This window comes from Galeopterus variegatus, unplaced genomic scaffold, assembly GCF_000696425.1.
Source record: "Galeopterus variegatus unplaced genomic scaffold, G_variegatus-3.0.2 Scaffold2269, whole genome shotgun sequence".
NCBI lineage: Eukaryota > Metazoa > Chordata > Mammalia > Dermoptera > Cynocephalidae > Galeopterus > Galeopterus variegatus.
The window spans coordinates 124,540-150,451 of NW_007728380.1; the positions used below are offsets into that span (position 1 = coordinate 124,540).

At 47.4% G+C, this 25,912-nt stretch overlaps 1 protein-coding gene across 1 annotated transcript in view; it reads left to right on the forward strand.

Moving 5' to 3' along the window:
- Positions 1-25,912, forward strand: part of PITPNM3 (PITPNM family member 3) — a 68,965-nt gene that overhangs the window by 2,248 nt on the left and 40,805 nt on the right. The window contains exons 2-3 of the mRNA XM_008581116.1: positions 5,746-5,853; positions 25,737-25,784. Of these exons, the coding sequence (XP_008579338.1) occupies positions 5,784-5,853; positions 25,737-25,784 (118 nt within the window). The 5' untranslated portion in view covers positions 5,746-5,783. The remainder of the gene's footprint in view (positions 1-5,745; positions 5,854-25,736; positions 25,785-25,912) is intronic.

A 25,912-nucleotide genomic window follows, 5' to 3' on the forward strand; every position in this document is an offset into this window, starting at 1 on the left:
GGTGTCCGGGTTTCTGGGCATCTCTCAGAGGACACTTCCCTGCCCTCCGTTCTGTGGCCCAGGCCGAGCCCTGCCCTGACACTGGGTGTGTTCTCTGTCCTCTGTGTGAGCAGGACGCTGCATCCTGCTGCTGCCACAGTTCCAATTCTAGTTGTAGACAATTGCAGCGACCATGGCAGCTGATGAGTTTATTTGGTATGTGGTTGTATCCATCAAGCCTGGGTCCCTTTATGGTCTGTTTCTATAGCAAAATGTATGTCTTTAATTTAGAAAACATCAGATGCATCCTTAACTTTCACCTTCTACTCAGATGCAAAGAACATTCCAAATAGTGTAATCTTAAAAGCTACTAAATACGTAGTGATGAACAAAGGCTCTTACCATGAACTTAACTGCCAGATGATAGTCTTAGTGGAAGTGCCTTGAGCCAGCGGACAGGAGATCTGAATCCTTGGCCCAGCCCTGCCCTTGAGGTTCTGTGTGACTGTGGGCCGGTGTGCGTCTGTAGGACAAGGGTGCTGGACTTCACCTTGAAGACTCTTTTCAGCTCTGAACATCCCATGAGACTCCCAAGTGGCCTTGCATGGCCCTTTGGCAATAGTGACTAGGCCCATTCCCTCACTTTGATGGGAAGTATTTGTTTTCTTTTGGTCCCCTATACCCCCAGCATCTAAATAGCAACCCCCTCCCCACAAAATATGCATAAGCAGGCCAGGCCCTGACAGTTGCAGGGATGGGGTGGGGTGGGGTGCAGTGGGGTGGTGGAGCCAGGGCACGCCTGGGCAGCCTCACTGAGAGCAAAGCATAGGGCCCTCCCTCAGCAGGGCCAGGGAATTCTCTGGGCTGGGAAATGTCTGCCTTTTGCCCCTGTCTTGTGTTCCCTCTGTTGTCCTGCTCCCTTAGTGTCCAGCACTAGGCTGATCCTCCCCACCCCTCACCAGGCAGGAGACTGGTGCCTGAGGAGCTGGACCCTGTGTTGCCAAGTCTGCTTGAGGCTCCAACTCCCTGGTTTCCCATAGCAGTCAGGAGAGGAAGGTGGTGTGGGGATAAACAATCCCATTTTACAGACGAAAGCTCTAAGGCAGGGTTGGTTCTCTTAGAGAATGAGGGACCCATTCCAGGTCTCTCCTCCTGATCTGGGCTTTTGCTGTGTGATCACACAGCCTCCCCCAGGGGTGGGGTGGAATCAACCTCAAAGTGGTGGGTGGGGGAAGATAGAAGAAAGTGGTGTGTGTCCTCTGGGGCCAAAGTACCCAGGTTTTCATCAAAGTTGTGCTGCCAACTGGCTGCATCTGATCTCAGGCAAGCCTCGAGTCTCTGAGCCTCAGATTCCTCATCTGTCAAGTGGTAAGGGTAGAGTTGTTTGTCTCATGCGTGGAGTGGAGGGATGTCACTCTGGGAAGGTGGGTGATTACTCCTGGGCAGGAGAGCCATCCCAGAAGCAAGCCACAGGTGTGTCATGGACCCCTGTCCTCCCTCTGCCTTCCCCCCATTGGGAGAAGTGGAGAAGAGAACGCCATGGAGCCAGCTCTGAAAAAGGCAGGAGAGTGGTGCTGCAGGCTGCAGGTGGGAGTGGGGCATGTGCTAAGCAGTAAGAGGTGAAGATTGGCAATTTCGTATCACAGACGCCACCCACAATGTGTACCTAGGTTCTTGGAAGGATTGGCATTGTGGGCCTGATAATGGGTGGTATTGGACAGGCTGTCTGGAGAAGGTGACAAAGCCCTCAGTCCTGTGAGCTGGAGGTGAAGCCTTCCTGGCATTTGAAGGTTGTGCTTAGAGGGCTGTATCCAGGCTTTGGCCAGGGTTGTGGTGACTGTGGCGGAGGCTCGGCTGGGTGCTGAGTCTGGGCTGGGATTGGGGCACAGTGGGAGTGGAGTGGATGCTAACACGAGGTCTGCACCAGGTCGCCAGGGATGAGATTTAGCATGCAGGGCACAGTTACCAGAAGACAAAAAGCAAAATCAATACCTAGGACACTTATCCAAATGAGCCCTCTGTGGTGTCTGTGGGTGCTGTTGGGAAGTAGGTACTACAGCAAGGGGGGCACAGACTCTGAGCTGAGCGATGGCTCCCCTCTTTGCCCGAATGACTCTGAAAGGACCTGTTTCTGCTGCTACTTCTGTGCGTATGAGCGTGTGTTCTTGCACTTAGGGGATAAGCCCATTGTTGCCAGAGTGAAGATCTGAAGGCTGATTGTGGGGAGCCCGGATAGAGGAAAGGCAGGGAGGGAGAGAAGGCATGTGGGGGAGAGGGGGGAGCAGCAGCAGACAGGGCTGGGCGGAGGGGCAGGGAGAGCGAGAGAGCCAAGGAAGGTGAGAGAAAGCAGGGAGGGAGAAGGAGAGAGGGGAGAGGGACACACACACACAGAGCAAGAGAGAGCCGGAGAGAGTGACAAGAGAGACAGGGACCCAGCAGGAGGAGGAACACCAGAGGGAGCAGGAAAGATTGGCACGGGGTGGCAGAGATCCTGAGGAGCAGGGCCCTGGGGAAAGAGAGAAACCCAAGATAGTGAGAGAGTGAGAGAGACCAAGAAAGACGCATGTCCACTCAGAGAAAACGAGAGACTTGGAGAGAGGAGAGAGGGGCAGATGCTGGGGTAGGGAGAGGGCCAGGGAGCCCGCACAAGGCTGCCCAGAGAGAGGGGTGGATGGACAGAGAGCACTGGAGCCGGAGAGAGATGAGGAGAAATACAGGCAGGGACTGAGAGACAGAGACCTGGAGAGTTCGGATCTGAGTGGGACAGGGCCAGACACAAAGCGTTCACCTTGGGAGCCAGTGAGAAAAAGATACACGAGCATGTGATAGAAAACAGACAAAAGACCAAGCAGAGGATGGAGCAGAGGATGGAGCAATTAGGCAAAGAGAGGAAGGAGGCCTGGGGCTGCACAGAAGTAGGTACGCTCAGCTCTAGGGCCTGGGAGAGCCTCGCAGACACCCCCAGGATAGGGATAGGACATATGGCATTGTAGCAAAAATGGGAGCTAGGGTGTGCTGAGTACCTGCTGTGTAGCCAGTGCTGGACCAGGGGCCTGGGCTCGCTCATCTTGCCATTCAGAGTTATTTACAGTAGTCCCCCCTTATCCTTGGGGGGTATGTTCCAAGGCCCCCAGCGGGTGCCTGAAACTGTGAACAGTATCGAACACTATATGTACTATGTTTTCTTTTTCTATACGTACATATCTATGATAAAGTTTCATGTATACATGAGGCACAGTAAGACATTAGCAACAAAAACTAAGAATAAAATAGACCAATTATAACAACATACTGTAATAAAAGTTATGTGAATGTTTATTTCTAGAATTTTCCATTTAATATTTTAGGACTGTGGTTGACCGCAAATAACTGAAACCCTGAAAAGTGAAACTGGATGGGGGAGGGGAACTACCGTGCCACCATGTTCTTCGTGAAAGTGGATTCCTGCAGGATGGAGGCCGTGTCTCATACCACACACCAGAGCTCTCAGGAGTCCATTCGCTGTAGAGTGAATGTTAGAACGAACAGATGAGTAACTGTGTGTTTGGGTAACTGAACTAGGAGACAAAGAACTCAAGGTGGGCCACTGGCTGGTCCTGACCATCCCACCCTGGAGCTGGGATGGAATGTCATAGGGGCAGACAACAGCAGGACTGGAACTGACAGTGCGTGTGGGGACATAGCATCACATGCTGCTATTGCTGGCAGTGATGACAGGGATGATGGCACCATCATGCGATAGTGTCCCTATCCATGCTCTCACTGTGTGCTAGGCCCTCTCATAAAAACTTTACCTGTATCAGCCCACTTCATCCTCACAGCAATCCTACAACAGAGGCACTACTATCATACCATTTTATAGATGAGAAAACTGAGGCTCACAAAGCTGAAGTTCTTCGTCCAAGGTCATACAGCTAGTAGATGGTGGATCCAGGATGGAAAATAGTCAATCTGACACCAGAACTGAGCTCTTTACCTCTTCACAATTCTGTCTCCCCAAGAATAATGCTACCTTATATTTGTTTACAGTACTTTGGCTTGTGTAGTTTTTTCAAATTTACTACATCATTTGTCCCCAAGCAGCTTGCTAGAAAGAGTTACAGAGCCAAAGTTGTTCTTGCCATTTAAGTTGTTATTGCCATTTTTATTTTTGTTTGTGCAAAGGCACAAAGCTCACATGTAGCAAAATCTGCTCTGGAACTTGGTCAGGGTTTTGCCTGGTACCCAGTGCTGCTTATAGATGTAAACCTGTCCCCAGATGGAACACGCCAGGCTTGGGAAATTCTCTGGGCATGTATGGTGCCTGGCCGGGGTGTTACGGCAGGATATCCACAGCAAGCTGTCAGGACATCAGGATTTAGGCCTCTTGAAATAGTATACCTGGGTTTGAATCCAAGCGAGTGACCTTAGACAAGAACTCTGAGCTACTTTGTGCCTTAGTTTTCTTGTCTATAAAATGGCAATACTAATTGAACCTTTTTAGTATTATTATGATAATTGAGTTAATATTCGTAAAGCACTTATAACAATCTCAGTGTCTAGTAAGGGTTTGAAGAGTGTAGCTAAATAAATCAAATCAATAAATAAAATAAGATAGGAGGAGGTGTCTCCACCAGAAATGGGGTCTGGATTACTGAGCTCTACAGTGAATCAGAACTCTGGACAGCTCCCAAAGCTTCTGATCTACCATACTGGTTCCATCTGCTAGGTGAAGTTCTTTAGCAGTGAAGTGGGTCTCACCCTGTTATTATTAATTATCATGAGACCGGGGATTCTTCTTAACACCATGTCTTTTCTATGAGGGTGCAAAGCTCTTCACCGGGAAGGCCTATCACCTTGGGGCAGGGAGCAGGGATGAAAACGTGCATCTCTATGGATTTGTTCTTGAAGAAGTGTATGTTTGCAGAAAAGGGGCTGTACTAGAAGTGTGTGTGGGACTCAGGGGCTTGTTCAGTGTGGGTAGGGAATATGGCCCCCTGATTCCTCCCAGAGTAATCCCTAGGCTCAGACAGGGAAAGGACAAGGATAGAGACAGAGTTGAGGGGAGGAGTGGGGACAAAGAGGCATTAAAGGGGTCATAAAGTTGAGATGGGGCCGAGGGTGCCATGCAGCTCAAGGCTTGCTTAGAACCAGAAGGCTTCTGCTCTCCCAGTTACTCCAGAACTGCTCCTGCCTCCACTCAAATCCTGCTCCACTCAAATCCTGATGGCAAGTTACTTCTCACGTGAACAAATAACTGCAGTGGCTGTCACCAATGAGCGTCTCCTATGCACCAAGACCTTTACACCCATTATCTCATTTAATCCTCACAACAACTCTGTGAGTTGGCCATTGCGAGTTCCTTTTTATTGATGGGAAAACTGAAGCTCAGAGAAGACAAATAACTTACCCCCCACCCCCCCACCCCCAAACCTCCTAGCAAGTGACAAAGTTTTGCTATTTCTTCCCAAACACACTGCCTTTCAAGAAATACTTCTCTCAGAGCTAGGGATGGAGCCTTCTATGGGTTTTCAGCCTCTCTCATGGCTGCCCTCTTTAGTTTCTTTTGCTGTAGTATGTGGAGGCCCAGTAGGGTACACAAACAGTGCCTTCTTGCAGTGACAAATTCTGAATGTCTTGTACCTGTCTATGCCTGCAGATGCTGTCAATAGCTGAAGTCTATCTCAAGTCAAGGAATAAATTAGTACTCCCTTAAGTGTAAGCCCCTGTTAGGGCTTGCTGTACATGGCTCTGTCTGCTCATGCCCATCTCTGCTTCTTCCTACAGAGGAGGTGGCTGAAGGAAAGAATGCCATCCTCATTGGGATGAGTCAGTGGAATTCAAATGACCTGGTGGAACAGATCGAGACCATGGGGAAACTGGGCGAGCATCAAGGTGAGATTCTGCTTCTCTCATGACCAGGGTGTGCACATGTGTGTGTTGCAGGGTAGGCTGTAGACTGACAGTTGGGGCTGGGACTTGGGTCTTCTATGAAGAGCTACCTGTCTGGGCTCTCTTCCTCTTATAGTGTCCCTGAATCTGTGACCTACAGGAACTCTTGTGGGGACTTCTGTGGGGTTTCTGTGGCAGAACAACTCCAGAGCTTTCTTTGTCCATAGAATGACCACCCCAGTAGCATGGGTAATTAATGCAGTTGGCTGGATCCAAGCTCTTCGGACTGCCGGCCTGTGGAGTTAGAACCTGCTGGATAAGGAAGGATGGCAACTGGGAGCCTTTGAACAGGGACAGGAGTTGAGGTCTAAGGGCAGAAGGACAGCAGCGAGGATCAGGACGTCCTGTGGCTGAGTTGAAGGAGTATATTCAGGAGGTGTCTTATGGAGGGGAGTTTTGACCAGGAGCTTGATCAGCAGACAAAGTAGGCTTATCTTTTTAGGCATCCATCCATCCATCGATTTCACCATTTTTCATTGGTAACAGAATGTTTATTGAGCACCTACTGTGTATCAGTGTATAAGTGCTTGGCAGGACCACAGGTGGTTTGACTGAGGCCTTTGCCTTGTGATGTGTGACCCTGTATCTGTCAAGACATAGGGGGTCAGGCTTAAGCTGAGGGTTGTTGGCCCAGAGGGGAGAGGCAGGACTTTTAGCAGGAGGCAGAAGAGGGGATCAAGCAAGGGCTTTTGCCAATGGAGCAATGGGGCCAGGCTTTGAAGGGAAGTGGAGGATGTAGCTGAAGAGGTCATAAAATGTGAGTTGACATATGGGAAAACTGAGGCTTAGAGATCCTCAATGGAAGGCTGCATTTGCTTAACATCATATTGGAGTGGGAAGCAGAGCCAGGGCTGGAACCCAATCCAGAATGCAGGGCACTGGTCTCTGTAGCTGTTATCCTCGGGCCTGTTTTCCCCACCCTCCTGCTCCACCCCACGCTCCACTCCTTCCCCTTTCGCTTCTCCTCTCCTCCCCTCCTTCCTCTCTTGCTTCTGCTGTTCCACAGTCACGGTCTGGGCCAGAGTTGCTGAGTGGGTGTATTAGTTGGGGTTCTCCAGAGAGACAGAACCAATGGATATGTTCATAAGTATATGAGAGGGGATTTATTAGGGGAATTAGCTCTCGTGATTGTGAAGAAGAGTCCCACAATAGGTGTCTGCAACTAGATCCTGGTAGCGTGGCTCAGTCCAAGTCCACAGGCCTTAGAACCAGGGAGGCCAGTGGTGTCCTTGGTATAATTCCTGGAACCTAAAAGCTGAAGAGTCTTGAGCTCTGATGTCCCCGGACAGGAGACCAGAGTGTATCCCAGCTCCAGCAGATAGAGAGAGCGATTTGCCTTTTTTCTTCATTTTTGTTCTCTCTGGGTCCCCAGCAGATTGGATGGTCCCTGTCTACATTGAGGGTGGGTCTTTCCCACCCAGTCCACTCAGGCTCTCATATTAATCTCTGCTGGAAACACCCTCATGGACGCCCCTAAAAAGATACTTTACCAGGTTTCTCGGCATTCCTTAATCTAATCGAGTTGACACCGAGAATTAACCATCACGGTGGGCAAGCAATCCTCTCAGGAGGTGTTCAGTGAGATGGTCCTGACCCAGCCCAAAAGAATAACCATCTTGGTGGTGGCCATCTTGCCCCTGGCATCTCCTCCTTTTCTTATTCTCCAAACCTGAATCCTTGGCTCAGAGCCCTTCCCATGCCAAAACACCCATCTTTAGAAAATGGGCATGCCTGGGATGATTGCCCCATTTTACAAATGAAGAACTAGGACTCAGAGAAGCTGGATCTTGGCTGAGGTCCTCCAAGTTGGTGGCAGCTTCAGGACCAGATCCCTGGTCTCTTGGTTCCCAGCCCAGGGCTTCACCTCTCAGATTGGACTGAGACTTGGCACAGTTCTGAGCCCCCACAAAGGCAGGCTCGAGAAATCCAGAGTCTTAAAGGAAAGGCACCTGGGCCACCATCACATCCATAGGAAGGGTAGGCTCTGAGTCTGGTCCCTAAGGCCGGTTCAGAGACAATTGCCCAGTCTTCATAGCCACATATTTGCAGACGGGTCCTTTATCTGTTCTTTCCTTCACTCTAAGAACCCCAGAAGGGGCCAGGAGGGGTTATGGATTCCACGTCCTACGACAATGCTTGGTAGCCATGAAAAGACAAACTCAGATTTGTACTCACCACCCACCTGACCATCCCCTTCCCTCCTCCCGCCTCCACTTGTCTGCCAAAGAATGTGTGACTCAGACGCAGTGTGAGCTAAGGAGGGGGTGAGCTGGGAGTGCTGGGGAGGGCATGTGAGAGGGAAGCAGAGGGAGGCCCACGGGAGAGGCAGAAACTGCAGCTTTGGAGTGTGTGTGAGAGGTCTGGGCTTGAACCTCCACCCTGCCACTCGATGGCTTTGTGGCCAGGGAAAGTCATGTCACATCTCTGATCCTCAGTTTCTTCATCTGCGGAGTGGGGGAGTAGTAAAAATCTGTGAGGATTAATGAGCTATTTGCAAAGTGTGTTCAGTAACAGGTAATTATTACAATGTTGGAAGAGGGGAGGGGAGTGGACGATTTTGCATGAGCACAGCCCTAACAAAGGCTTCATGGCACTCCTGCATGACTGAATTAGGGCAGTGCCAGCCTGAATCCGAGAGGTGATGCTCTCAATGCAGAATAGGCAGCAGGAAGGAGAGAGGGCAGAGGGGCAGAGGAAGAGGAAACCAGCTGGATTTCTAGCTCCTTCTGAGCCCATTCCCCTGCAGGTTCATGATATGAATTCCCACGACATGACAAAATGCACATTAATTTCATTCATCTCAACAATCGTTGATGGAGCCACCACGGAAGCCCAACCTTGTGCTAGATGTGGGGGAAGTACAGGCGAGCAGGACAGTGTTGTCACCCGTTGCAGCAGAACCACAGTGACTGTGCAGTAAGACGGGCTGGGGGAAGGGCTGTAAGAGAGAGGGAACACTTGGGGAGGAGCAGCTCTGAGGACACTCTGGAAAAGGCTGCCATCACATTGGTGGTGTAGATGGAGCTTACACTCTTGTCTCCTTCAAGTCTCCTGCCCTTCACCATGGGCTCACTCCAGGGCCCCTCATGGTCGATGCCTTGGCTGGTCACACCCCTCCACGGGCGCCTCAGCTACCATGATGGCAACTCCCGTGTCCACCTCCAGCCAACAACTTGCTCCCGGGCTCCAGATGTTTGTTCTTGGTAGCTTCCGACTAACCTCTACCTGAATGTCCTGAAGACTCTATGCTCCACAAATTCCAAATGGAGCTGACTTTCTTCCTCTTAAACCTGAATTGTGTTTTGTATTCATCTTTTCTCTCCTTAGCCATTAATATGTTGCATAGGCACTTTCAGACTGCTTTAATATCTGCAGTTCTTGAGGTGCTAATGCTGGGGTGTGCATGTGCATGCATGCCTGTTGATTGTACTGCATGGGTTTCATCTTTTTGTTTTATATTGTGAACTCCTCTTGATCATCCCCCGCTTCCTCTTCTGTGAGGGTCTTGTATGCCCTAGGTTGTAAAAATGTCCTTGTAGAGACAAGTCTTGTGTTTCTTTCTGCTGGACCTGAGTGTTTCACTAATCTTGAATATTTTATATGCTAAATTTGCAGTTTAGGGTTTCCATTCTACAAGGGTGGTATAAATTTAGACCCTACACCCATAAGTGGCACAGGCTTAGGGTTTTAATTACTCATGTGTGACTTTTTTCTTTCTCACTGTCTGTGAATGGATTCTTTGCTGCTTCCCCAAAGGAGATTTAAAAAAAAATTTTCTTTAGTTCCCTTATGGATGGAATAGCCCTTCAAGGATCCCTACTATAATGTGGGCTCCACTCTAGCTCCTCATCACCCAAAGGCTGCGGTCAAGTCTGTGGAGTTAACAATGCGGTTCTTGGCCTCTAGCCCTGGTGCTCTGTGTACCTGATTCGTGGGATCCCTGGGTCACCCCTATTGCAGCTTCTGCTTTTGTCTTGGATGGAAGTTCCTTCTTTGTTTTTGGCTCTTGGGTATTATACATTCTTTATTTTAAGGTTGGTTATATATTTACATTTTTTTTGTAATATATTGCCAAGTATATATGTATTTTAATAGAAAAGGATCCTTCAGCATCTGCTCAGTGCATCTTATTTATTATTATTATTTATTATTTTATAATTGCTTGTCGTTATTTTTATTTAACATTTTTTTATCGTGGTAAAATACACATGACATAAAATTTACTATTTTAACCATTTCGAAACGTATAGTTCAGTGGCGTTAAGTCCATTCACATTACTGTGCAACCATCACCAACATCCATCTCTAGAACTTTGTCATCTCCCCCAACTGAAACTCTGTACCCATTAAACATGAATCCCCCATTCTCTTTTCCTGCAGCCCCTGGTAACCACCATTCAACTTTCTGTCTCTATGAATCTGACTTCTCTAGGTACCTCATGTACGTGGGATCAAACAGCATTTGTCCTTTTGTGTCTGGCTTATTTCACTTAGCGTAATGTTTTGCAATCCATCCATGTAGTGTGAATCAGTACTTTATTTCATTTTGTGGCTGAGTAATTTTCCATTGTATGTATATACCACATTTTGCTTGTCAATTCTTCTGTCGATGGAAATGTGGGTTGCTTCCAACCTCTTAGCTATTGTGAATGATGCTGCTGTGAACGTTAGTGCAAAAATATCCACCTTACTTCTGGAATGCATTCTCATTGGAAAAGAAAATCAAACAGTACAAATAAAACCAAAGTTTCCCTTTGCTATTTCTTCAATTGTAAAGCTTATTGCAGAGTTCATCAATGTGGAGGGCTTCTTTCTAGAGACAGGTCGTATTAGACATTAGTGCTGTCATTTACCTTCCCCCCCATTTAACAGTAGATCTTGGAGAGCTTTTCATAGGAATAAACATAGATTCACCTCATTCTTTTTACTTATGCTATAGTATTCTCTGCGATATACGTACTATAATTTATTTAGCCATTCTGTAGTGATAGACATTGGAATTTTTCATTATTAAAAAATGCTACATGGGTTAAAAATATAAACATTGAAAATTGCAATAGATACTGCCAAGCAGTTTCCCAAAAAGACTGTGCAAATTTATATTTGCACACCAACCACGGATTATGTTAGCCATTTCTCCCAATGTTATCATACTTAGTATTGTCAGACTTTAATTTTTACTTGATTGATGGGTGAAGATATTTTCTTGTTGTTTGTTTTGTCTTTACTTGATTTCTAGTGAGCTTGAGCATCTTTTCATAAATCTTTTTATTTTTTTCTAAATTTTCTATTTTCTTTTTTCTGAATTTCTTAAACAATTGTAGCTCATCTTCTATTGGACTGTTAGTCCTCTTTTTATTGATTTTTTTTTTGGGAGATCTTTATATGTATTCCGGTCATAAATTATTTTTCTGCTATGTATTTGAAATATTGTCACTGCTAAAATTTATTATTAGTTTAAGTAGTTTGTCAGTTGATTCTCTTGGGTTCTCAGTTAGAATGTTATATCACTTACAAATCTTAAGAGTTATATCTTTACCAATATTTACACTACTTATTTTCATTTTAAATTGCATTGTACAAAATCGCTGGATAATGCTGAGTAGCAGGAGTCATAGCAGGCTTTCTTGTTTGACACTGACTATAATGCTGTAATGGAAATATTCCAATGTTTCACCAATAAATATACGACCCTTGGGCTAAGATTCCAGAAATACCCTTCATCACTTTGAAAAAAATCACCTCCTGAAAGTTACATCTTCTTTCTTATTCCCCTTGTTTATTTGTATCCATTCCTCTCTCCCCCCATCTTTCTCTCTTGTTTTTAATATGTTTTTCCAAAAGTTTACCTGTTTTGATGGTCTTTTCAAAGAAATAGCTCTTAGATTTATTAGTAAACTCTATTATCAACTCTATTTTTTTTTCTACTTAATTTATGTAAATTAACATTGCATCTATTTCATTAATTCTTTCCTACTTTCTTTGGGCTTATGTTATTTGTACCTTTCTAAATTCTAGACATAAGAGCTTTATAATGTTCCTTGTTTTCTAATTCACACATGAACGGGTCCCTTCCAAGACCTTGGAGGGTCCTAGCAAGGTGTTCACCTAATACTTTTTTGGGGGGGAGGGTGGTAAAATTTGCAAAAGTAACCTTTTTAATGATCTTTTCCTTAAAGGGAACCCCAAAATGTATAAGCTTCAGTCCCTATAAAATCTGAATCCAGCCACTTTGGGTACATCCCACAGGATTTGGATAAGTAGCCCTCTCACTGTCAGTCATTTCTAGGTAGTTCCAAACCTGTTTTCCTCCTCTTTACCCAAAGAGTTATTTAGAACCATTTACAGAAATCCTGATGAGTAGTTTTTTTTTCTTATTAATTTGCAATTTTATTCCATCATGATTGGAGAATGTGACCCTTAGGTGCTATCCTTTTGAAATTCTCTCTTGTCTAAAACATGGTCTTTTTGTGTGTGTGCATGTGTGTGAATGACCCATATAGTTAAAAAGAAATATATATATATATATATAATCTATATATGTTGGGTTCCAATTCTCTATAGATCAAACGTATCAATACAGTTTTCTTCTTCCCTTCTTTCTGCGTTTTATCGACACAATCAACTCTCTTATACATCCTTTTCTGTATTTCTAAAAATTTGCATTTTTTTTTTTTTTTTTGTCTTTTGTCTTTTTCCGTGTCCGGCAACGGATCGCAACCCTCAGTGTTGCCCCCGTACCGGACTGGGGACCGGCAACGGGATCGCAACCCTGGGCGCTGCTCCCGCGCCTCGCTCAGCCAGTGAGCGGGAACCAGTCTGTATGTGGGATCCGAACCCTCGGGCGGGAGTGCCACCGTGCTTCCCAAGCGGCGCACTATCCAGTGCGCCACCGGGCCGGCCCCTAAAAATTTGCATTTTTTTTTTTTTTTTGTCTTTTGTCTTTTTCCGTGTCCGGCAACGGATCGCAACCCTCAGTGTTGCCCCCGTACCGGACTGGGGACCGGCAACGGGATCGCAACCCTGGGCGCTGCTCCTGCGCCTCGCTCAGCCAGTGAGCGGGAACCAGTCTGTATGTGGGATCCGAACCCTCGGGCGGGAGTGCCACCGTGCTTCCCAAGCGGCGCACTATCCAGTGCGCCACCGGGCCGGCCCCTAAAAATTTGCATTTTAAACACACATTTAAAAGCTGGTATTTTTTATCAGGGTGCAGATGAGGTCAGTGTCTGTGTCCTCTTGCTGAGCAGGAAAGGACCTCGTGTGCTTCTGCTTCCTTCTCTTCCCGCCTCCCACGTGCTCTGCCCTCGTGGTTCCTGGTTGTCGTCAATTCTTATTTCAACTTAATGTAAGTTTTACTGTTTTTCTTTTGGAAGAAGTTTTTTTCCTCGTTACGGTGGCTGTGGCAGCAGCAGCAACTCCTCCTTGTCCTTCAGTTAAGGATAGTGAGGTGTGGTTTACACTCAGTTAAATCCACGCTTGTCAGTGCACACTTCTCACTGCTGCTGCTTGGATTCCATGCCTTCCTCTTCGATGTGCTTTCTCTTTTCACTAGAACATCTCCGCAAGAAATTCTTCAGGTAGGGACTGTGGATGGTAACTCTCCAAGCCCTTGCATGTCTACATATCTTTATTTTACCTTCTCATTCAGATGCAACTTTATCTGAGTCCGTAATCATGTTCCCAAGTATCTTTGAAGATATTCCTCCACGGCCTTCATGCATTTAGTGTTCTTGGTGAGAAGTCTGGGCTGAATCTGGTTCTCATTTGTTTGTGGGCAATCTGATTTTTCTTCTTGAAGCGTTAAGGTTTTGAGTGTTTACTCTTTGTATTCTGAAACCACAAACAATGTGTCTGGGTGATTTTTGTTGTTCTTTGTCGTGCCTGTACCTGGTTGTACTTTCTCCCTTACTGAGAAGTTTTCTTTTATTGTCCCTTCAAGTATTTATCTGTTTTGTTCTTCCAAAACTTAGATAGATGCTGGGACTTTTCTAACCATGTCTCACTGTGTCCTTCCCATTCTTATTTCTTGATCCTTGATGGGTTCTGAAGGTATCTTGGGTTCTAAGTAACAGCTGACCAATTTTCTGTTCTTCAGCTATTTCCATATTGCTGGTCAGTTTTTTTTTTTTTTTTTTTTTTAACAATCATCTTTTCATTTTCATGTGCTCTGATTGGTTCTTTTTATTGAGAGCCTGATATTGATCCATGGAGGCCATTGGGTCATTCTGTTTTTTAAAGTCTCCTTCTGCTTGCTCCATTAAGTTTAAGAGTTTTCTGGCAGGTTAGAGATGGGTAGGAATAGACCACACACTTAAGACTGAATTAATTAACCAAACATCATAAGTGAGGTTATAACACACAACAGGAGCAATCTTGTTACTAATTATCTAAGGAAGCGCACAGCTGCCATTAATATTAAGTAAAGTAGGTTTTGCCAACTTCCTTTTTTAAAAAATTGAGGTATAGGGCTGGCCTGTGGCTCACTCGGGAGAGTTGGTGCTGATAACACCAAGGCCACGGGTTTGGATCCCATATAGGGATGGCCGATTTGCTCACTGGCTGAGCGTGGTGTTGACAACACCAAGTCAAGGGTTAAGATCTCCTTACTGGTCATCTTTAAAAAAAAAAATTGAGGTCTAATTCACATACCATAAAATCCATCCTTTAAAAATGTACAATTCAGTGATTTTTAGTATATTCATGAAGGTGTGTGACCATTAGCACTATCTAGCTGCAGAACACTTTCATCATCCCTGAAAGTAACCCTGTATTCATTAGCAGTCACGCCTCATTCTCCACTTCTGCCCAGCACCTGGAATTTCATATAAATGGAATCAGACAACATTTGTCCTTTCGTGTCTGACTTCTTTCATTTAGTGTTTTCAAGACTAATCTATGTTGTAGCATGAATCAGGACTTCATTCCATTTTATGGCTGAGTAGAATTCCATTGTCTGGATATACCATATTTTGTTTATCCACTCATCTGTTGATGGCCATTTGAGTTGTTTCCACTTTTTGGATATTATGAACAATGCTACTCTAAGTATTCTTATACAAGTTTTATACAGTTCTCTTGGGTATATATCTAGGAGTGGAATTGGTATGTTACATAGTAATTCTGTTTGACTTTTTGAAGAACTTTTTCAAAGTGGGTGCACTATTTTCCATTCCCAGAAGTAATGCCCAAGGTCCCCAGTTTCTCCACACCTTTACCAACGCTTGTTACTGATTACGGCCACCTAAGTAGGTGTGCAGTGCTATCTCATTGTGGTTTTGATTTGCATTTCCCTAACGACTAATGATGTTGAAAATCTTTTCATGTGCTTATTGGTCATTTGTTTATCTTCCTTGGAGAAATGTCTATTCAAATCCTTTGCCCATTTAAAAATTGGGTTGTCTTTTTATTGTTGAGTTGTTAAGAGTTCTTTATGTATTCTGGACAGTAGAACCTTATCAGGTACATATATTTACAAAGATTTTTCCCACTCTGTGGGTTCTTTCCCTTCTTGAAAATGTCCTTTGGCACACATAATTTTAAAATTTTGATGAAGTTCAATGTATTTATTTCTTTTTTCTTTTTTCTTTTTCAGAACAAGACGGCTTTACTGGGGAATACTACCAACTGTTTAATGAATATTTAACGATAATTTATTTTTTGAGAAATGAGTTTTGAGCTTGATTTCAATTTCCCATAACAAAGTCTGTCAGAGAAAATGAATGACAGTTACATATTTAACAAGTTACATGATATATGTAAAGATTATTATGCCCTAAAAGAATTATATAAAGTTAATGTTTGATTAAGATATTTACATCAGTGGTGCCTTGCAGACTGCTTAATAGTCTTTTTATTATTATTATTATTCAAAAAGATCAACAAAATTTGCAAATCTTTATCTAGACTAACAAAGAAAAAAGAGAGAAGACAGGAATTACTAAAATCAGAAATAGAGCAGGGGCCTGGTGGAGGAGCTGCTTCCTCTATGGTGCTGGAGTGGGCTTTGAGGAGAGAGACTTCCTCTTTTTCTGGTCTCTGCTGGTGACTCTCCTGTGTCCCTGCAGTTGGGTGTCTAGTGGGCCGCCTCCATGGTAGCAGTGGCTATTGCTGTGGTGTCGAGCTGCTTTTGTGGCCACTGTGACTGTGGTGGCTGTCGTGGGCCACCTGTGAGGAAGTGGTGTTTTTGGCGTGCTCCTTGCCTGTTTCCCAGTGGGGGATGTTGCCTTACGCTCCTGCCTGGGATCCTGGGCGTGCTCTGTTTCTTGCCTGTATCCAGGTAGAGGGGGCTGGCCCTTGGCTCCTGCCTAAAGATGCTGGGCATGCTCTCTATTTTTTCTTTTATTGTTTGTGCTTTTGGTGCCATGACTAAGAAACCATTACTTAATCCAAGGTCATGAAGTTGTCTTCCTATGTTTTCTTTTAAGAGTTTTAGTTTTATTTCTATTTTTTTTTTTGTCTTTTTTCCGTGTCCGGCAACGGATCGCAACCCTCAGTGTTGCCCCCGTACTGGACCGGGGACCGGCAACGGGATTGCAACCCTGGGTGTTGCTCCCGTGCCCCGCTCAGCCAGTGAGCGGGAACCAGTCCGTATATGGGATCCGAACCCTCGGACGGGAGCACCGCCGCGCTTCCCAAGCGGCGCACTATCCAGTGCGCCACCGGGCCGGCCCTAGTTTTATTTCTTATCGTTAGGCATTTGGTCCACTTTGAGTGATTTTTGTGTACTGTGTGAGGTAGGGGTTCAAATTCATTCTTTTGCATGTGGGTAACCAGTTGTCCCAGTGCCATTTATTGAAAAGATTATTTTTTTCCTCCATTGAATTGTTTTGGTACCCTTGTCAAAAACAAATTGATCATAGACTTATGTGCTTATTTCTGGACTTTCAATTCTATTTCACTCATAAATAGGTGTGAGCATGTCACAGTCTTGATCACTGTATACTTGTAGTAAGTTTGAAATCAGGAAGTGGGGGTCCACCAACTTTGTCCTTCTTTTGCAGCATTGTTTTGGCTAGTCTCCATTCCTTGTGTTTCCATAGGAATTTTAGGGTCAGCTTGTCAATTTCTGCAAAAAATCCACCTGGGACTTTGATAGGGATTGTGTTGAATCTGTAGACCAATTTGGGGAGTATTGCCATCTTAAAATTACTTCCAATTCATGAACACAGATGTCATTACATTTATTTAGGTCTTTAATTTCTTGCAATGTTGTTTTCTAGTTTTCAGTGTACAAGTCTTGCACTTGTTTTGTTAAGTTTATTCCTAAATATTTTATTCTTTTTTATTGTATTGTAACTGGAATTATTTTCTTAATTTCATTTTCGAATTGTGCATTGCAAGTGTATGGAAATACAATTGAGTTTTGTATATTGATCTTGTATGCTGCGACCTTGCTGAACTTATTTATTGGTTTTATTTTTGGGGGATTCCTTAGGATTTTCTACACATAAGATTATATCATTCCCAAATAGAGGTAGTTTTACTTCTTCCCTCTCTATCTGAATACCTTTTATTTCCTTTTCTTGCCTAATTTCCCTCACTAGGTCCTCCAGTATAATATTGAATAGAAGTGTTGAGAGCAGACATCTTATCTTGTTCCAGATCTTAAGGAGAGAGTTTTCATTCTCTCACCATTAAACATGATGTTAGCTGTGAATTTTTTGTAGTTGTTCTTTATCCAGTTGAAGAAGTTCTCTCCTATTCCTAGTTTGCTGAATGTTTTTACCATGAAAGGGTGTTGGATGTTGCCAATGCCTTTTCTGCATGTCTACTGAGATGCTTATGTGTTTTTTTGTCTTTTATTCTATCAATATGGTGTATGAAGGTACTTCACAAAGCTCATGGAAAGAGGGGCTTGCCAGTTAGCTCAGTTGATTAGAGTGTAGTGTTTTAACACCAAGGTCAAGGTTTGGATCCCTGTACTGGCTAGCTGCCTAAAAATTTTAAAAGAAAAAAAAGAAGGCTCATGGAAAGAGTTGGGTTATCTTTTAATTCTATTTTTTCACGAACTTTTTGAAGTACCCTTGTATTACATTGATTGCTTTTCATGTGTTGAATAACCTTGCATTTCTGGGATAAATTCCATTTGGTCCTTGACAAATCTTGCCATGTGGCTAATCTTTTATGCTCAGGGTTTACATATCTCTTCCAGAATAATTTATACTAACAGTCTATGAGCTGTCACTTAAAGATTGTAAATTGTCATTTACAATAAGGATTCTTCTTGCCCTTGAAACAATCAGTGTCAGCAAGGCCACATTTTCATAGACGGGAAAGAAGCAGTCACTGCCTGTGTATCCCCGATCAATCTCTCTGCCTCCAGCTTTCCAGAGAGATATTTTTTTTCTACTGTTCACCCCTGACTCTGGTTTATGCCCTTGTATCTAGATATGTGGTTTCAAAGAATGGTCCCTGGACCAACACATTAGCATCACATGGGAACTTGTTAGAAATGTGAGTTATTGAGCCCCACCCAGACCTACTGAGTCAGCCAAAGTCTGAGCATAGAGAATCTACGTTTTAACTAGTCCTCTAAGTGATTCTGATGCATGTTAAAATTTAAGAACCATTGATGTTTAAGATATCAGACTGGTCTAAGAATTCCACAGGTCCATTTCCCTGTACTCTCTTTCCTTCAGTCATTGAGTTTAATATCTTTCTTCTGCAGTGTTGGTTTTTCTGTAATACTTATTAATATCAGAATGTGCCCCCACTTTGTATTCGCAGTTCCCCATTAGCCGATCTCTGAGCGACGTGATGTCTCTTTACGGCAACCTGCTGCCATCTCGTATTTGGGGAGGGTAGAAAATGCTGTGGGGTGAGTTGAACCAGTAGCTTCTGGTTTATTCCTCTTGGGTATTTTCAGCCTCCCAGGTTGTCCTGTCCCTCAGACACTCATCCCTTCTCACACTTGGGGACAGATGCCTTTGCTTGGCACCAGCAGAGGTCGGGGGAGGACTAAAGAACCTGACTCCTCTGCAATGGAAGCCCAGACAATTGCAAAAGCTCCCTTTGCTCCTGTATTTTCCACCTGGGAGCCTGCCCTTCCCCCTGAGCTGCCTCCACCTTGGCCACAGATCTTCCTTCGTATGCCTGAGGTTATGGTTTCTGTTCTCCTGGGCCCGTTTTATGGGCATTTGACGTTTGCAGTCACACAGGCCTCCACACTTGTAAGGGCCACACACTCGATTTTATTTATTTATTTATTTTTTCCTTTTTGTCTTTTTTCGTGTCTGGCAATGGATCGCAACCCTCAGTGTCACGCCCGTACCGGACCGGGACCGGCAACAGGATCGCAACCCTCGGTGCTGCGCCTGCACCTCGCTCAGCCAGTGAGCGGGAACTGGTCTGTATGTGGGATCCGAACCCTCGGCGGGAGCGCCGCCGCGCTCCCAAGCAGTGCACTGTAGCAGTGCGCCACCGGGCCGGCCCTCACACACTCGGTTTTATACCCTACTGTTGCCACCTTGAAATTCTTAATAATTTTGAACAAGGGACCCCATGTTTTCATTTTGCACTGGGCCCGGCAGATTATGTAGCCAGTCGTGCCTTCCCTCCATCAGATCTCTCTAACTTCTTCCTTTCGGGGATGCTCCTTCTTATTTTAAGTTGCTACTAGAGATTAATTCATATAAAAATAATGAATGTCATTTTCTAGGGATTTGGGGCAGGAGAAAAAGTCTGGATCATGTTGTCAGTTTACCATCTTTATGCAATCCTACTGTGATGCTTCTAAAATTTAAATCCTGTAATATCGTTCTGCTAAGGAATTGGCAACTAGGTCTTTGTTACCTGCAGAATGAAGTAAAAATCCTCAGCCTGACATGTAAGGCCATTTACAATTTTGTTCCAGCCTTCCTTCTAACACTGATAATTTTCGAGGGTAAATTCTCTATCACTAAAGGAATCAAACAGCCCTGGAACAGCTACCATGAGGTACATTACAAAGGGGCTGTCAAATCTTTGCTAAATCCTATGATCCTGAGTTGATCTCTGACTCTGATATTCACGACTTCCAGCCACACTTTTTCTCCCCTTTGGTTCACCCTGTGTTCTAATCAAATGGCGGGGGATGGGGGGGTGCCGTGTGCCGATCCATGAGCTCACTTGGAGCTCTATAGCTTCCTACCTTTGCCCCTGTTCCTCCCCTGATTTCATCTCTAGCTCTCACAATCCCACACACTTCCTCCAGGAAGCCTCCCTGATACGCCAGCCTCTCCCAGACCACCTCCCTCATGCCCAGCATAGCTTAGCTGGCCCCTCGCCTGCAGTGCCGGCCAGTGTGCCTGCTGTGTGCCTTTCTGGGTGTGTCTTTGCCTCCCCTCCTGAACCCAGAGCGGCTGAGGGCTCCCTGTGCACCACGCATTCCCTTGCTCACTCATGTACCTGGTGCTGGTCAATGTTGCGACACAAGGAAGACTCAGAAGTGGATTAAACTGACCGGCTCCTGGGGGGTGGGAGAAAGGAAGGGGGGTGAGCAGTTACAGTCCAGTGAGCTCATTACTCTATCAAGGGTGAGAACAAAGTACAGAGGGATCAGCGAGGAAGTGGAGCTGGAGCTGCGATGTTGGTGGTAAGGAGGCTTCCTGGGGTGGGGTCAGGACAGACTAATGAGGGCACAACAGGCAGAGGGAACAGCAGCTACAAAGACTTGCAGGGAGGTGTGAGAAGGCGGGAGATGTGGGGAGCCCTGCAGAGTTCATCGTGCCTGAGGTTGGGGTGTGAGGTGTTGGGCTGGGGGGTGGTGAAAAGGGGTGGGGGGTCTTGGAGAAGAGGCAGGGGTGGAAACGCTGAAGATGCAGGCCTTGAATGCCAGGCTGTGGACTTGGGGCCTCCTTGGGAGAGCCCCTGGGGACCCATAGGATGGTTCAAGCAGGGGAGTCACAGGTTACTTTTTAGAAAGGCCATTCCAGAAGCCAATGTAGAGGATGATAAGAGGGGCCAGGGACTGAGTGTAGGGGGGTTTCAACAGGCTGGGTGAGAGGTGACAAGTGTGATCTTGACCTCAGTGGAGGCTCAGTGTTGGGGGAACACCCTGAGCAGGGAGAGTGTGCAGGTCACTTCTTGTCAGTGTGCTGTGTGACCAGGCTGGGCTGGAGCCTGGAGGGGGCTCCCCAGGCCTGGCAAGGGAAGGGCCCAGCGTGAGTCCTGGGTGTCAGATACTCCTGTCCCTGCTCCAGTGGGGTCGCCCAGACACTTTCCAGCATATTAGGAGTATAATTCCCAGTCGTTCTTCCCCAAGGCCCAGACTGTCTGAGTCGCTCCCTCAGCGCTCCCCTCCCATGCAGGAAGACTGTCCTGCCTCAGAAGTGTGTTGAAAGCGCTTCGTTCTTGGCTGCACGTTTTGCTTCTCTTGCTGTTGGGGAGCTTGCTGTTTGTTGGGAGGGGACTGGGAAGAGGAGTTATAAAGTCGTTCAGTCGAAACCATTAGTGGGACTTGGAAATACTTTCTTGGAGGAGATGATGTGGTTCCAGGGCTGTGTGAGTTTGGGACACGCAGGACCAGTGGGACCCAGAGGGTGGGGAGGGTGACAAAGGCCCTGCTCCCCAAGTCCCATCCCTCTCTGTGTAGCCGTCCTGCTTGCAGGAATTTCTGGCAACCTTGCCCTTGAAGCAAGCTCCAGCTGAGGCGAGGCTGTCGGGCCCAGGGGCCCTGCAAAGCTCCAGGCCAAGTGGGGTCTCATTTAGGCGGCGGCTGAGCCAGCTGCAGGTTTGGTTAATCACCCTCGTCCTGGGAGCCTGCTAATGAGGAAGCCGAGGCTCGCAGCCCACTCCTGCCCTCGCTGGAGGCTTCCAGGGAAGACGGAGAGGCCAGGGCTGGGCAGCGAGGCCAGCCATCTGCTACAGGGGCCCTGCACTTACCTTGTCAAGCAACGGGCTCATTCTTGCCCGGGTTGGTGGCCTCACCAGCCCCTGGCCTCCTTGGATGCCTGGCTCAGGCTTCACTATAGAAGAGACAAAGCCTGAGAGAAGCACTGGGTGGTCCCCCAGCCTCGGGAAGCTTCTCTGCCTCCCTCCTCCCCACTCCTCTGCCTCAATGACTCCCCACTTCAAGAAGTACTGTCCCCACTGCCTGAGCCATCCCGGGAAGCCTGTGCTCTAGAAAGTTCCCCCACCAATAGGGGGAAGGGGCGAGGACATGGGAAGACCCCTCACCAGAACAGGAGAGTCAGAAAGATGAGATCTAAACATGGGGCAAGTGACTTTATCCTTCTGAGCCTCAGTTTCCTTATCTGCTACAGGGTCCTCTTGCGCAGAGGTGTGAAATCTCAATGATTTAATGTGCGAGAAGCTCTAGGCAAACCGTAAAGCACTGTGTGCCCAGGTACAACCTTCACGGTTTGCACAACTAAGCCCACATTCGGGGCTGGCTTTGAGGAACCCCCAGAGCTTGGCTCCAACCTCCTTTTCTGACGTTTCTCCTCTGCTTATCCATGTGAGTCCCCTGCCCTGGCATTTCAGCGATGCTGCTCCTGGCTTCATCCCGTCTTTCCGCTCCTGCTTCCCCCGCAACCCCAGCTCCGATGCCCTGGCCCCACTCCCCTACCCTGCCTTCTTGCCTATGCCAATCCTGCCCAGGCTAGAAGTCATGTTTTCTTTCTGGTAATGAAAGTCCTGGATGGTGTCAACATCTCAAACCATCTAAGTGAGCAGCCACTGCGGCTCGGGGGTGCTGAGTCAGACCCGGCCCCTCCTCAGCAGGACCCCTCCCCTCCGCCGGCGTCCATCTGTCCATCCGGCACACGGTAGGTGCTCAAGAAATGCTAGAGGCATTTGTGTTGCAGTGAGGGCTTGCGACCAGTGCTGTGAAGGGCGCTGAGTTTGGGTTTACTGTTCTGAATTCCGAACAGTTTTATTTTCAAGTTTGTGTTTTGTAAGTGAAACCTGGTGGGATAAGGGACATGCATAGCAGCTGGGAGCTTGGCTCCCATGTGGTCCTGCCTTCCCCGTCTTGCAGCCTCCCAGAATGGGCTCTTGGCTCCTGCTCTCCTGCCCTCTGTCTCCTCAGACCCACCCAGCATCCTCCTCCCTTCCCCTGCCCATAGACAGCTGCAGTCCTCCCTCCACCCAGGGGCCCTGTTGTGGGCAGGGTGGCGGTCAGGTGCTCATCCCTTACTGTGTCTTGGGGCGGAGCAGCCGTCCCTGCCCTGGGCTGGCAGTGTCACAGCACATTCCAAGAGTGACACGGCAGGAACAAACCTCTCACCCATCCCATCCAGGAGCCTAGTGCATGTCAGCACAGAGGTTTCAATACTCTTGTCTATCTTGGGTTGGGGCAGCAGGCCTGTGGGAAGGGTAGATGCAGGCTGAGCTCTTCAGCTCCCGGTCATGGCCAGTGTGTGGGTCCAGTGACCTGCAGGACAGGGAACCTTGGAGCTGGTGGGCCCGTGTGCAGTGTGCCAACTCGAGGAGCGAGGACCCTGGGCCTGTGAGGGTCTACGCTCACCCCACGAGCATCCCTGTGTACGAAGGAGTGCAATGTTAAGTAGCGAATAAAAACCAGCATGACAGGTGGAGAGAAGGTGTCCTCAGGAAAATGGAAAAACTCTGTATTTTAGTTCCTTTAACAGCACTTTTTTGTTGCTTTTTGAGCAAGGGCCTCTGCATTTCCGTTTTGCACTGGGCTCTAAATATGTAGCTGGTTTTGGGTGTAGCAGAACAAACCGGAGACTTGCGTTTGGAAGAGTCTGTAAGTCCCTCCATCTCTCCAAGCCTCCATTTTCTTATCTGGAAATACGCCTCCTGCCCAGGGTCACACCTTCCACACCCCTGCCTCTCCTTGGACTTGGCCTGCTGCGGCCATAGTCTTGCCAGCTGCTTGGAACCCTGCCCTTTCCTCCTCCTGTCGAAGCTGAAATCACTGCTGTGTGTGGTGGGAATGGAGCTCTCTCTCATCCTCCTCTCGCCCCTCCTGCCTCTCACCACGGGGAGCGTGTGCTGCTCTGTTCACAGGTGCTCTCGCCCCTTGTCACTTTGACCTGCCCTTGTCTGCGTCCCCACAGTCCTGCATGGCGCTTGGCACAGAGAAGGTGCTTTTTGAGCATGTGATTTACTTTCCATGCTAGGCCCCCATTCTGCTGGGTGGCAGAAGCTGACTTTCCCTGGGTGCACCTAAGTTTCGTGGGCCTCAGGTGGTGCCCAGACATGATGCCATCTTTGGCCCCTGTCCCGTGCGTCTGACACTGGGTCAGTCCTTGTTCCGGTCCGCATCTGTGCTGCTCTTGTGTCCTGGAAACAGCCCGCGGGCCCCTCATCGCGTCTGGCGGGGGACTGCTCTGTGAGGCACCCAGGCCTCTGTTGCTCTGTGGGCTGCTCTTGGGCACAGGCTCTGGAGTGACCCGGGGCCTGGGGAGCACAGCGAGCATCAACCACTGACTCTGTCCTTCTGGCTGCAGCTGGGGTCTTGATGGAGACTAAAGAGACAAGGTCTTGAGCAACTGTTAGAAATAAATAAGCAAATAAAACAATAGGAAGAGCAGTCCTCACATACTGAACACTTGTTGGGTGCCGGGCTGTGCTCTAAGGGCTTATGCACATAAATCACTTATATTCACAGTGACCCTCTGAGTGGTTAGAACGCAGGCTTGTGACACTGAGGTCAAGGGTTCGGTTCCCCGTACCAGCCAGCTGCCAAAAAATTAAAAAAAAAAAAAAATGACCCTCTGAGGTAGGTACCAGTACGATCCCCATCTTGTGGATTGGAAGACTGTGATGTGTAGAGGTTATGAACTTGCCCAAGTGTACACAGTTAGTGAGGGAAGGAATTAGCCTTTGAATCCGGGTGTCTAGCTGTAATGCAGTATTACCTAAAGGCTTTCAGTACTTGGAGGATCCTTGGAGAGCATTGGATCTACACTGTCTTGTAGGAATGAGATCCAGAGAGGGAGAGTGATGAGCCTCAGGTCACACAGCAGCCTAGAATGGCGTCTCAGCCTCCAGACTTCAACTGTACGCTCTCCCACTCTTTGTTCCTGCCTGCCTTTGAGAGAGCCCAAGGGAGGAGGGAGACAGGCTAGGGTTCAGGTGACATGAACCTTGAAGGCAGCCCCAGCAGACAGAGGGCTGTGGAAACAGGGTGACAGATTCCAACGGCTGGCATCTGGGAAGGTTCCACACGGGAGGCAGGCACGTGGTCAGGAAAGGAGTTGCCCGGCGGACCCTGGGTTGTTGGCTGGGGAAATGGAAGAGTTTCCTAGACTGGAGCTGCTCTTGAGTTCTGCAGGGGAGAAGACCAGGTAGCTTCGTGTGGGGATGTGTTCCTGGGCTCCATGGGAGGCCTGGAGGTGGCTTCCCTGTGCCTGGGAGCCCTTCCTCAGAGAACTGGGGTCCTTAGAGAGCTGCAGGCCATCTTTGGGGGGAACTCAAACTTGCTCAGGAAGCTTTGGTTATGGTGAATGTGAGGTATTTTGGAAGCATCCAAAGGAGATGTCCAGGAGGCAGTGGAATATGTGGATCGAGAGGGCAGGAGAGAGGTCTGGACAGGAGATAGGGATTTAGCAGTTGTTGCGTGGCCAGGGTCATCGCTGACTTGCAGAGGAGAGCGTGAGTCTATAGAGAAGGGCCACACCCTGTAAGCAGCTGCTTTATGAAGGAGGGAGAGGAAAAGGCCAGAGGAGCAGCTGGGGAGCCGCAGTGCCTTCCCCAGCCGCGGCGTCTCTCACGGCTCCCGCTTTGTCTGTGGTGGGGCAGGGGGTATGTGATGGGACATTCTGCTGCCCACCCCCAACTCTGGAGTGGGGACAGCTGAAGAGAAGGGGCAGAGGCAGCCATGAGTGGCCTCCCTTGGTCAACAGGGGTCTGCTCATGTTTCTTCTCTCTCTCTGCAGGAGAAGGGACCACGCCGTGTACATCCAGCATCCTCCAGGAGAAGCAGCGTGAGTTAAGCCTGACCCCTGTGGAGCCTTTTCTTCCCTTTGGATGGGTCCAAGCACCTTGGGCTCAGAAGGGTGGTGGGATCATCACCAGCTTGTCTGCAGACAGGACCAGATGGCCTGTGGCCGCT